This window comes from Pleurodeles waltl, chromosome 4_1 (genome assembly GCF_031143425.1).
Source record: "Pleurodeles waltl isolate 20211129_DDA chromosome 4_1, aPleWal1.hap1.20221129, whole genome shotgun sequence".
NCBI classification, from domain to species: Eukaryota; Metazoa; Chordata; class Amphibia; order Caudata; family Salamandridae; genus Pleurodeles; species Pleurodeles waltl.
Genome location: NC_090442.1, coordinates 660,583,335 through 660,596,288, shown reverse-complemented (window position 1 = coordinate 660,596,288; position 12,954 = coordinate 660,583,335). Strand labels below are relative to the sequence as shown.

Genomic DNA, 12,954 nt, shown 5'->3' with positions numbered 1-12,954 from the left:
GCATTGTTCTTTCCATTCTTTGTCTTGTGTAGTATGTGGCCAGTGCCCTGTGTTGTCCAAGCCGATCCAGTATTCTGACCGGGAAGTACCCTCATAACCATCACGTTGTGAATAACACCTTGGAGGGAAATTGCAGCAGCAAATCCTGGCAGAAGACTCAGGAGCCCAACACCTTCCCAGCACTGCTATATGCTCATGGTTACCAAACGTTTTTTGCTGGCAAATATTTAAATCAGGTATAGTATATGACTTTTTTGTCTCCCATTTCACAGTCAGGTGTTGTGTTGTACTACTTGGTGTACATGGGAGTGAAGAATGATTGATTGCATTAGTTCTACCTCAGGTGGTGTTGATTTTTTTAACTTGACATCTTCCTGCCTTCAACTCATTGCAGCTGGGAAAGCAATAGTACTCCATGCTACTGAGAGTAACATCCCCCAAAAAGTAACATTTACCAAACACGGTGTAGAAGTTCTGCTAGCCTAAGGGCTCGTTCTGGATCCTGGTGAACCTATTTCAGCCATGCTAGATTTGGTCTTCTGGTGTTTTTACGCCCTCTTTCAGGCATTATTTCATTTTGGCCTCGGAGAGGAACTAACTAAGCAAAGTGTCAGGGCTAGTGCTTCGCCTATTGGTGCCACTGAAGTACAGAACTGAGGCGTTTGGGTCTGTCTCTATTCTGTTTGTATTTGCAAGAGATGTCCTCACCTGAACCCTCTCTTCTATATCCAGGACTTTAGGAAATCTATTGCAAGTTCGGAAGGAGCTTTTTTAGATGGGACCTGGCTCTGAATATATCCATGCTCACTTAAAGGCCTATTAGGGGGTCAAGGAATGTAGAATGCATGTTGTTTATGACACTGAGGCATGGTGCTTTGGATCGCAAGTCAGTAAGCAGATTAGGTGTTCTGTGCATTTGTGCGTTTTTCAGTCGTACCCTCTTCTCCACCACAACACAAATGTTCCTCCTTACACAACCTTGTTTTGTTGCTTTAAATTGAGTAGCAAACAATACATGCTTATTTTTCTCGACGTCTATGGAAAGGTGGCCTAATAAACTCTCTTCAGGAGGGCTTAGATATTTTATTGACTTTTGACTGATACTGCAAAAATGAATTGACACTTGTTTGTAAATTGACATAAAATAATTTTCTAGTAACAGATCTTACTGGGTTTCCTTCTCCACTACTGCAAGCATACGTCAAGATATCAGTCTTCCTACCAAGAATATAAAAAATGATTACGTTAAAAAATATAGAGATGCTGATGGCTTTTAGAAATTGCCAACACTTGCAAAATCATGTGCACTGTTCAGTTTATTTGATTTTTGAGTTATTGTAGCTGTCACCATTTGAGGTTAAGAAGCATGACCTTACCCAAGTACCTCTAATCCTGTTGCTTCTGGAATGTATGGAGTCTCAATACTGTTTCGTATCTTGTTTACTCAGTATGGAGATGAAGATGCTGGTGGAGTTGAGCACGTTCCTCCTGGTTGGAATTACTGGTTTGCTTTGGTAAGTGGCTGAAATGTCTCATAATTTGGAGCACTTGTATACATGCGTGCAGTGTGGTTTATCTAAAAATGTGTTGTTTAAGTTTTGTAGCTTTTTCAAGTTATCATTTTGAAAATTCCTTATGGAACTCCATATGTCATATATAAATAGTTTCATACTGTTTTCTGTAGAAATCACATAAAAGGTCATATGCACTAAAAAACACAATGAAATATTTCTAGGGAAGTATTTTTTCCTCTTCTGAGGTTCCTTTTGCAGATCTTACATGCTATCATCTGTGAGCAATATATCCTTCCTTTACTCACCGTAAGGCATTGCCAAGAAAATGTAATGTTTATGGGGGATTTTTTTACAGCCTTTTCGATTTACCAAATTTTAACTTATGGATGGAAGTGATGTTGTTAAACACCCATGCAGTGCTTTTGGCGACTTTATCTGAAAGGCCGGTTTGCTGGCCCAGTTGTGTGGCATCATGCCTGAAGGTGATGAAAAGAACTTGGATTGTATTCTGAGCTTTAGGTTTTGACGTCCAAGCCGGAGCTACAGCCTGGCATGGTGTACCCCAGTTTTTTATTGGCTTCGCATATTCATACATTCTAAACAGCCCTGATCATTTCTGCTGGAGGTACTCTTGATTGAGCCACCATTGTTAGACTACCATGTTAACCCTGCTTGAGGCTGGAGTTATTTAGCTCAGGCTGGGGTAGTGACAGAGATCTGAAAACATTATCTACCCCAGACGGCAGCAGTCTGAGTAGCCACAAGTGCCCTGGCAGTATTGTTTTGGGACTTTACATCTAGTTGGTGTTGAGCATTGCTTGTAATCGTTTGCTAAAAAGTGGTTGTTAAGGTGTTATGATGGAATTCCCTTTAAGTCCATAACGAGCTGCATATATTTGATCTAAATAATTTAGTGTTGTATTAAGATGGTATATCATTGGAGCTAACAAATATCCTACAAATCCTCCTCCCCACCATCCTTAGCCTCTAAGGATGGATCTTCTCCATCACGCATGCTGTTGAGACTCTGCATTTACCTTACATAGTTTTCTTTGACTTCAACACTTTCAGATTATTTCTTAAATGTATCTCGATAAATTTAAATGGAGAGTCCAGAAATATAATTTCAGTTTTGTTTGTGTTTCAGTTCAATCTTTGGAAAGTGTCTACCACTGCCACTTTTCAGAAAGATTGAACAGTTATTTACAGGGGGTGAAGGAAGGGTAAGACCGCGTCTGTCTGTGTAAAAACTGCAAAGTATTAATGATTCACTTAGGCAGGGTATAGCATTTCCCATTATGCAGTTAGTGGACTAATATCTGCAGCCACGAACTTTTAATATGTTTATGGTATGGGAATGCACAAAGGCACTGACCCAGGTTTAGTGATCTTGTAAATGCAGAACACACCACAGTAGTTGCTTATACCATTTGCAGTCTCTGCTGATAGGCAGTGCACTGCTTTCCCTGAAATGTAGCTCTTCCCATCAATTCAGTCACTCTCCTTGCTCTCTGATTTAACTCTCTAGCTGATGCTTCGAAAACACAGCAAGTTCAGAAAAAATTGTGTAACTATTTAAAAATATGGCCACGTTTATAACTAGGCATGATTGGGGGAAATGCAGCTGTAAATAAGATTCTGCTATTTTAAATTACCAAAGTTGTACAAAATATATTTAATGGGGACATCTGTCCCACCATGAAAGGAAAATCCAAATATGGAGATGTTCCGCTATAAATCTAAAATTGACTCAACCATACCTGTGACAATATCAACATGTACCCCCATTCCAGCCTCTTTTCGGAATGCCTCACTTTTTAAAATGTCCACGCTTGGCATAGAAATTGTTATGAAATCGGACTTCATCAATCTGAAACAGACTTCATGAATGTAAAATTTCTTAGCAAACGTGAAGGAGAGCTTCAGTTCTATTAAGGATACAGTGGCGAGGATTATGGTATATTTGTCTCTATTTATTGGCTCGCATTTCATAGACAACAATATCCTAAACAACACAGTAACACTGGAACTACATATTTCATGAGACCCAAAACAGAAACAACAGTCTACCAATCATCTTCTGAGGTCTCCATGTAAAACAGTCTACAAGGAAAATAAATTTCTCTTCCTTCATGCGTAAGAGTTGACCATTTGATTTTCTCCTATTTTTATTCATGTTCCTTCTCTGACCCTGTAGAGCAAAATAATGACTTAAGGGTTCATCCTGGACATGTACTTGAATCATTACGTCATATAATTTAACCTGAGGACATCAATAGGTTTATCATAGTTGAAGCAATAAAAATACTTATAAACCCTCACCTTTGTGTCCTTAATGGAACTGAAACATTCCTTCATGTTGACTAGGAAATGTTCCATTCTGTGTTAGGAACAAAGCCTCCGATTATGCAAGTTTAAAGTGTACTAACTACCAATGATGCCATCCCCTTTACAGTAAATTATTTTTGAAAAGATGAGCTCAAAGACAAAGCAGACACATTTAGAAAATCCCTTAAGCAGCCATCTACAAAAAAAAGCTCTAGATGCCATATCACCCCTGACTGAGTGTTCACCAAACATCAAGTTGTCGATTCCTGCCTACCATGTAACCCACCAGACCCATCTTGCGTAGTGGGGGAAGAAACTGATTTATATGGTTTCCTAATTGCAATTAGGAGATGTATTCTACCTTTAGGTTTCAGTTCTTGTGTAACCGTTTGATACACTCTGATGCACTTCACCACACACAATTTAGGATTATCTGGAAAAAACATGTATTGAACCACCCTAATGTGAAACCCGGTGTTTCTGGACACCACAAATGAGACCCCTTGCAAACTGAACATCCTAGCCAACGCGTCCAGTACTCTCACATCTGACACTCATTTACAAGATATAAGGCTTTCTAGCCTACCTGATAGTTCTCTCCGATAAAGGAACTGATTGTTCCGCTTGATTCCAGAGACATAGAACCAAGTTCATTTTCCACAGACGTGAGTAACCTGGTTAAAGGTATTGATGGCTACACACTTTTAAGCAATCTACATACTGGTGGATGTTCGCCCACTGGTACCTCGTGAAAGGGAAGATAACCTTTGAGATGGCTTACCTGCAAGCATTGATGGTGCAGTATGCCAGCCCTCTGCTTGCCAGCTTGGCATGAAGTTCAATATGTGGACTACATCTGTCCCCACGGATCCAAGTTCCAGCTCATACACCAACACTAGCACCTACCCACAAGATGAACTATATTGCCTAACTATAGAATCTGACCATGGCTTCCTGGTGAGGCTCGGAGCTTGTTCTAAAAGGCTACGAATATTCCAATGGTAGTCTTCCAAGTCATTAGAGAGTTCCTTGCAATTTCAGCAGATGTTAGTTGCAGTGAACATCATTCAGAATGTTCTGAATCTTGGGAAGTAGGATTGGGGATTCCAAAAAGAGTTGCAGAATAAATAGAAACCCAGCTGGCATCACACTCACTAGGGTTACCTTCGGTCTCTTGCTTAGAGCCTCATGATCATTAAATAGGGAAGAGAATATATGTCAGGATCCTGAAGGGACCTGTTGGTTGCCTCCACCAGTGAGTCCGGTCTACAACTGAAAAAAAACACAAGGCAGTTGATAATTGTGGGAAATGACCATCTCCAGATTTTTCCATTCTTTTGCTAAACCCATTTCTATTGGTCATACAACTCTGCAAAGTTTACTCCTACTAACCAGTACTAAAGTACTTGGAGCACTCTTTAAAATGTCTTCTTAAGTGTTGATGTTCGCCTTTCTTTAGTGAGGCCTAAAGAAACACTTAAATTAATTTTTGCTGCCTATAAGTAAGGCTATATTGGCCAATTGCTTCAGAATGTATTTAAAAAAGGGGTAATACATTTATAAAAGCAGTCACATTAACTGGGATTGTGATACTTGACGGTTTAAATCTCTTTAAAAAAATCTCTTTTTAAAAAGAGAAAGAAAAAGGAAGAGAAGACATAGTTTAAGGAAGTGCTCTTGGATCCCTGCACTTGGGCAGGACTGTTCAGTGTTTGTCATGGTCATTCCCCTAAGAGAGAACTAGGATTACAGGTAAGAAACCATTCCTTACCTACTGTACCTCAGTTGTTAGTTATTAATCATAATACATATCCGTGTTTTAGGTTTATATGATCTGTGAGTCTGTGGTACAGATGGACTTAATTTCTGTATCTTTCACTTCAGGAGAAAAACTCGAAGTACTACAATTATACACTTTCGGTGAACGGGAAAGCACATCGACATGGTGGGAACTACAGTGTGGATTACCTGACTGATCTACTGGTAAGAGCTTTTATATAGGCACAATGCATGTATTGCAAATGGAATGTTGGTTAAATTAACATATTAAATACACTTATCTCAAGCATGGAACATCTTTAACTGCAGCATCTAAAAAAAACTCAGACTTGTAGGTGACCCTTTGACTACAACACATTAAAGTACTATACCAATTACTGCATTATTGAATGTTTGCCACATTATAAAGTAACAGAAGTAAAGCAACTGGAGTTAAAGTTCACTACGGGCAGCCTACTAAGATTCTTGCAAAGATTTTGTGAACGTGAATGGAGGAGTTTGAGTGACTGCGTTTCAAGTGCTGTTACCTCATTCCTTACTTTGCAATTAACATTATGTAAGGGGGCCAGGCTCATCGTTGCCTAGCAATATCTGATTAATATTTACAAGCAGGATTTCTTTGTTACAATGTTTAAGGCAATGTAGGAGACTGGCAAAGGTTGCTATTTATTTTCTATGTACCCTTGTTTATGCAGGGTATCTTTTCATTTGGTTGACTAGAGTATATTTGTTTTAAAAAAGCAATTCGTGTCTAAATGCAAATATTGGTTACACTTAACAGACAATTATGTGAAATACTATGTGGCACTTGCTGCTAGATTGTTAGTCCAAATGGGTGTACCACCCCAATGTACAGTTTTTAATATTGTTGCCCAAAAAATAATTTGCAATAATACTGTCAACTAAGTATTACACAAGGGTTAGGATTAGGCTTAGGGCTATGTATGTAGTATTTTAGTACGTGTTATATATTTTATCATTGTATTATCTACAATTACATGGTCTGTATATAAAAATGGTATTTTGACAAAGAATAAAAGTGGGGATGATATTATGGTAAAATAGATTGCATATACTGAAAATATGATATTTGTCTGGCAATCTTTTACATATGATAGAAACGTGCCACAATATTTTGGCACTCAGTCTTGTGTAACATAAATGTCTAAATGTATCTATAGTACCCCAATAATTACATTTGTTATTTGAGTATCGAATACTTTAGCATTTATGGTTTTCTGTCTGTCGTCACAAATTAACAGACATCTCTTTGGTACAAAAATGTTTCCGACTCTATTAACAAAATCACAGCATTGTGTGCATTCAGAGAAAGCCTGGTCTGGGCACAGCTTTGGACTTTCGTTAGTTCAAGGGAGTTAGAAGGAGAACTAGAAATACACAGAAAACCCTTGCAGTCGGATGACAGGTGTGTCATATAGGTAACTTCACTGAAAGCTTCCATTTGCACCTTGCTAATTCGGCAATAAAGCCTGATCATGCTTGGTTGGTTACTGTGAAACAGAATTTGTACCTTTTCTTGCTTATTAACAGCGGCAAAATAGGTTGTCATTGGCGAAGAGAAGAGTACTTAGGCAGGACCAAAAAAGTGTGCATTTGTAGAAATAGGTAGTTCAGGAAGCTGGCTACAAGATAAAACTAATCAAGTTGATGTGTGCTCATAAAGCCTCAGTGAAATGCAGTAGTTATGTTGTCTGAGCATTTAGGTGGAAGGAACCAAAATGTACCTAAAATGTATTCCCACCACCTGTCTGTTTATGTGTTTTCTTTGTTGTTTGCAGGCAAATTTTTCTTTAGATTTTCTGAGTTACAAATCCAACTATGAACCCTTCTTCATAATGATCTCTACTCCTGCTGCACACGCACCATGGACTGCTGCCCCACAATATGAGAAGAGCTTTCTTGATGTCAGTGCTCCGAGGACCAATAACTTCAATGTCCATGGAAAGGTAAGAGACACCACACTGCGTTCAAGATAGTTTAGGCACTTGGTATAGTTACTGTTGATGTGTTGCTGTCCCACTTCACTGTAGAGATGAATGGGGAGTGGAAGACACTTTTAGTTTGACAGTAGTCTAGCCATCGTCCGGATTTTCTTGCTCCTTTTGCAAATTTCTGCATAATCTTCATTCTCTTCAGAAAACAAATGTAGCCAGAAATTTGAGCATTGCACACAAATAATTCCACATTCACTAACTAGTCAACAAATTACACTTATTGCCAAACATTAACAGTTTATTTATAGTATTATTAACAAACGCCTCTACAAAGAGCTACATTATAGCTCTTGAAATTGGCCTTGGTGGCTGCAAAGGGTCAGATGTGTGGAGCACTCAATGGTTTTATCCAGATCAAGATGGCAATGATCTGTGTTCTGAGCCATGGATGTGAGAGAATCAGAAAAGAGTAAACGTGATAGGAAAAGCCAGCTTAAAGCAGACCTCAGAACAACGCAGAGCGGGTGGAGCACCACAGCAAATTACTGTGTGCAGGAAGCTGAAAACTACTGTGTTCCATTTCTTTCTGCCTACTGGGGCTCCAGTAGGAAAGACATGGAGTTTCTAGTCCCACAGAGAAATTGAAGACCCCAGGACTGAAAGCCTCTACAGAGGGACTCCTGTGGTGTGAATTCCTGTTATCATTGAAACAAGTAGATTTATAAAAGATGCGCTTGATGAATCCTCATTCTGCTCCTTCCGACAACTATTTCACTGATACCCAAATAGCCAAAAAAAGGCCTGGCACCTGAGGGGGAAAAGGCCTGGCAGCGAAGGGGTTAAGGAAACAAAACAATCCGAGGTACTCTAGCTAGTCCTTTGCCACTCATACTATGAACCTTAACGTAAATAGCTAAAACCACCAATGCTAGAAATCCAGGTCAGAACTGTGAAGTCATCCTATGTTTCCCCAGGTCCATAAGCCCAGATAAAGTACAGGAAATGGTTGCAAATTACACTCAACTGCCTTATTGTGAGTGGAAGGGCACTATTAAATAGCTGCAGTCCAGAATCTTGAATTGTGTTTGCATTTCTTTAGTGTTTCATATCCTCCAAGAGGTGCTGAAGCACATTTGGGGTGGGAAAACAAGCTACTCTGGGATTGCTGTGGATTTAATTGTGTCTCACATAGCCTACCTGTGTAGTGTTTTGATTAAGTGCGTGAGGACCACAGCTGTGTTCCTATCATGTTTTGTTATTGACAGTTTGAAGCAAAAAGGAGTGAAAGACTAGATGTTTAAGCTATAGATTCTGAAATATGGATAGACAAGATGTGTATGTGCGCACTGTAGCCTATGTGGGGCGAGTTTTGTTGTTGTTTGCGTTTGGCAAAATATTCAAACAGTGTCAAGTTCTCATTTTATCTTACGCTGAAGAATCATTTAGATCCATCGCCCTGAAAATCAGAACTTTGTCCAGCTTCTGCAGCACTGAAAGTGCAGACTGTTGGTGTACTAACAAATTGCAGGCTTTAGTTATCTCGATGTCCAGATTTTCTTTATGTGACATGCACTCCCAAATTATCTAATTGATGTACATGCTTAGTCTCAGAGGTCCCCTGAACATTTGGGAGGGGGAGCATCCTGTTTATTACCAATAATGTTTTTGTCTTTCCTGATAGCCACGACTTTACTCATCTATTTGAAATTCATCTGCTTAAAATTTTCTTTGATTTACACCTCAAGTGGATAATCGCTTTATGTCTTTCATCAGATTAAATACAATTAAACCACGGCCTTGGCCCTTTGCTTGGAATTGTGACTCACTGTTTTCACAGGTTCATAAGATCAGGGGCGTAGCTTCAAGAGGGGGGTGTTTGGGGTGCTACACCTCTCTAAAATGTTGATTCGGTAGTAAATAGTTTGGTGCAGGTGTTTTCATTTGGGTATGGTGAAGTGTCTGTCGGATTTCATCTAGGATTTTTACATGCTCACACACACGTGCACACACACTGTCTCGTCCCTTTTTTGAGGGACTTAAAAAAAGGGTGATTTGTTCGAAAAATGTGTTTTAAGTGCACCTAACAATCCGCCTATCTCTCTCTACTGCCCTTTAAGCCCCACTCCCCGTGCTTCTCACATCATGTATTTTAATACGATTGTCAAGCATGATTTTTGGGAAATCTGAAGCTCACCACCCATCCAATCTCAATGACCAACCTATGCACCTGCATAAGATTGAAGGAAGTGATTTTTAAAGGCCATGCCTGTTCAGTGCAGTCCCTCGTACAATGTCTGTGATTTGACCAACAGACATGCTTACTTTTCTTATTTTAAGCATACAGATAAAGCAGCTGTCGTGAGAAAGATCACCCGGCACACCTCATATTAGTCCATTACGCAGATCAAGTTCTCCGGCTCTCCTTCACCCTGTATTCAGCTGCTCAAAATACAACTGCAACCTTCTGCAGGCAATGTTCATTCACACAATTGGAGAAGGGCACACTGTCATCGGTAACTTGTGAATAAAACAAAACGTCTGGTAAAAGCCCAGAGCTCCAGCATTCCAATGTTTTTCACACAGAAACAGCTGTGAACAAAGGCCTCACAGTGCCTAAGGGGACTCCAATCCCCTTGGGCTCGCTCCTGAGACCTTTGTTTTATTTATGAGAACATTCTGCCCTCTAGTGATGGAATGTTTTGATAGACTTATAGTCCTTCGTAGCTGGGCTATTCTGGCCATTAAAGACCTACTCCCTTGTTAAAGGCCCTTGCCTTTGGTTCCGGCCTTTAATGCTGGGACAGGCCTTTATTAGCCCGTATAGCCCACTAGGGCAGGCTATAAGGCTGTAATCAAAAACACTCATTCGATTCCTACAGATATACTAAATGCTAACAAATTACATGCTTAAAAAACAAAACTATAAAAATATTTTAACTATATAATCATCTGTTGGAATCCAGACAATTCTTCCAATTTATTCAGATATGCTGCACCAGGAACAAATGTGCAAGAAACTGTACTTCCAACTCAATCCCATACTAGAAAATAGGCATAAAGTCTAAACCCTCATTCTAATTTACATTCATAAAGTGGGAAACAACAAACATATCTATATTAACCAATTCGTTAATCACCAGCACCACCATTGGCGAAGTTGTTTAGTTCTTTACCTCTTGTGAATTTAGTTTAAGGCTAAATTGGCTTGATAAAGGCACTGTCCATTATAGCATGGAGTGAGTACTGGACCGCTAGTGTGTCTAGGCGTTTGCTGTCCTGTGCAAATTGTCCTAGCATGCTGAAGTTTGTATAGTAATGTAATTTCCCATCCAGAGGTTTGCATATTAATTTTGTGCTGTCCATGATAAAACTTTTGTGTATCCTAAGCATTGCTCGCACATTGCCTTTGTGCAAATGTGCATCTAACTACTGATTTAGAACCTGTAAACCAGACACTACTAATGGTGTACTGCTTCTCCTATGGGTCCCTCAGTACTCCCATTCTTTTCATGTATGAGACACTGCCCAGGTTCTCTCAGGGCAGAGTTCACCTATGTGCCATATCCTCCCTGCCTTCACAAACTGTGCTCTCTTCAGCTCTTCATTCCAGGCCCAGCATAGTAATTTGCATTTCTTCACGAATAAGTTTAAAATCTGCATGTTCTAAAATATTTGTGTGCCCAGTACCCATGCTCCAGAGGGAAGGAGGAAGAGACGGGTTTTGCACTTTGCAGATGAATAGGGTAGCAGAGCAAAGCCGGCACATTTACTCTGTCTCCTCACCCCGCAGGCCTAACTAAGTTCGTTTCTTGGTGCTAGACCACAGACATTCTGCTCTATAAGCTTTTCCTAGTTCAGCAGGGATTTTCAAACGCTTCCAGGAATGGGTATCTGTCTGTGAAATATGCTTTTTGTGTAATTCTGAACAACATTTCCCAATCTGCTAGTCTCTAGTGACTGACACCATTCTTAAAAGGCCTGTTTTTGTTTCCTCCTATGCCTTCTATTATTCGGACTTGAATTTCTACTTAGTGTTGACCTTTCTTGCCCAGCGCCGTTCGAGCTGATACATGGTTGTTGGGATCACTCACTAACTTATAAGACTGTGAACCTGGTAATGATCATTTCACCCCATAGGGGCGGTGCTGTTTTTTTTCTTTTAACCAGATATTTATTTTCTATACTTGCCCATTCTTTCAGTTGAAAGTAGTGTCTGTATATGGCAAAGGCCATGCAGCAAGTGGTACATCTTTTCCTCCTCATCCTTCTAGAAATTGTTAAGGTTCCTTTTGATGTAAGCACTGTTTAAGGTAATTTACTGGATAAAACGCTTGCCTGACCGTGACGGGATTAGGATATTGATATTTTTGCTAACGTCCCTGTCATTTATGAATTAAAGCGTAGTGACTGGGCCACTAACTTCATAGCCTAAAAGTGTTATGAAAACATTTACATCTGGTTACTTTTCGTTTGGGTCAAAGTTGAGTTGGGAGTAAAGAACCTGCTTTTAGTCTAGCAAAATTTAGATTCTACTTTTTGGCACGAAAGCTCAATTACCAAACACCATCATATACCTCTAAATAAGTTAGTTGATCAAAAAAGCTATCCATCCTAAATAAATAAATAAGTAAAACAAACATTGACAAAGACAAGAATCTGGTTTTGGCTGCCAGCTTATTGGTTTTATAAACACCTGCTTTGTTTTGTTACATTTTTTGCAAAACTTAGTTGGGGAAGCTGTCTGACCTCATGTATCTTTAAAAAAAAACTAATTAAAACAACATTTAATAATTGGTTAAAAGCAGAAATATTTTTGGGGTGTCAAAAACCATATAATGCTACAGTAGCCCCTGGCACAGAGGGGAACTACTTTGTGAATGTGCTCCTTGTGAAAGGGCAAATTGTTGCCGCTCACAGTGAAGTTATCCAATGGCTGAAGTAGGCTGACCCATTACCTCACGCTATATGCTGTAGTAGGCAGAAGAAGAATGTAAATGCCCACTCACTGTGGATAACCACAGAATGGGATACCTAGGAATTCAGTGGTAGATTCATTTGAAAGGTAACCAAATGTTCAGGGTTTAAGCAAACACCTTAAGAATTTTCTCTTCTTGAATATCAATATCTTCTCCTGACAAGTAACAAGTGACAGGTGCCTGAAGGTTACATAGTTGTTGTAATTGCTTAACTAATGCTAATAATAATAATTCCTGTAGGGATCTCAGAGTTCGTTTAATCGGAAAAAAAAATCATTGTGCCAATTTCAAACCGTCTTGTTAATATAGCTGGTGTCCAAAGCTAATCTCACTGCAGAAACAGGAATCAGGCGATCTCTCTGCTGAAAGCTGCGGTACACAAAGATTATGACATATAGCCCC

The 12,954-nt window shown here is 39.5% G+C and overlaps 1 protein-coding gene across 1 annotated transcript in view; it reads left to right on the top strand.

The window, feature by feature from the left end:
* GNS (glucosamine (N-acetyl)-6-sulfatase) overlaps positions 1 to 12,954 on the top strand; it is a 187,851-nt gene that overhangs the window by 57,263 nt on the left and 117,634 nt on the right. Inside the window, exons 3-6 of the mRNA XM_069229138.1 lie at positions 33 to 236; positions 1,449 to 1,514; positions 5,727 to 5,825; positions 7,421 to 7,588. Coding sequence (XP_069085239.1) covers positions 33 to 236; positions 1,449 to 1,514; positions 5,727 to 5,825; positions 7,421 to 7,588 — 537 coding nt within the window. The remainder of the gene's footprint in view (positions 1 to 32; positions 237 to 1,448; positions 1,515 to 5,726; positions 5,826 to 7,420; positions 7,589 to 12,954) is intronic.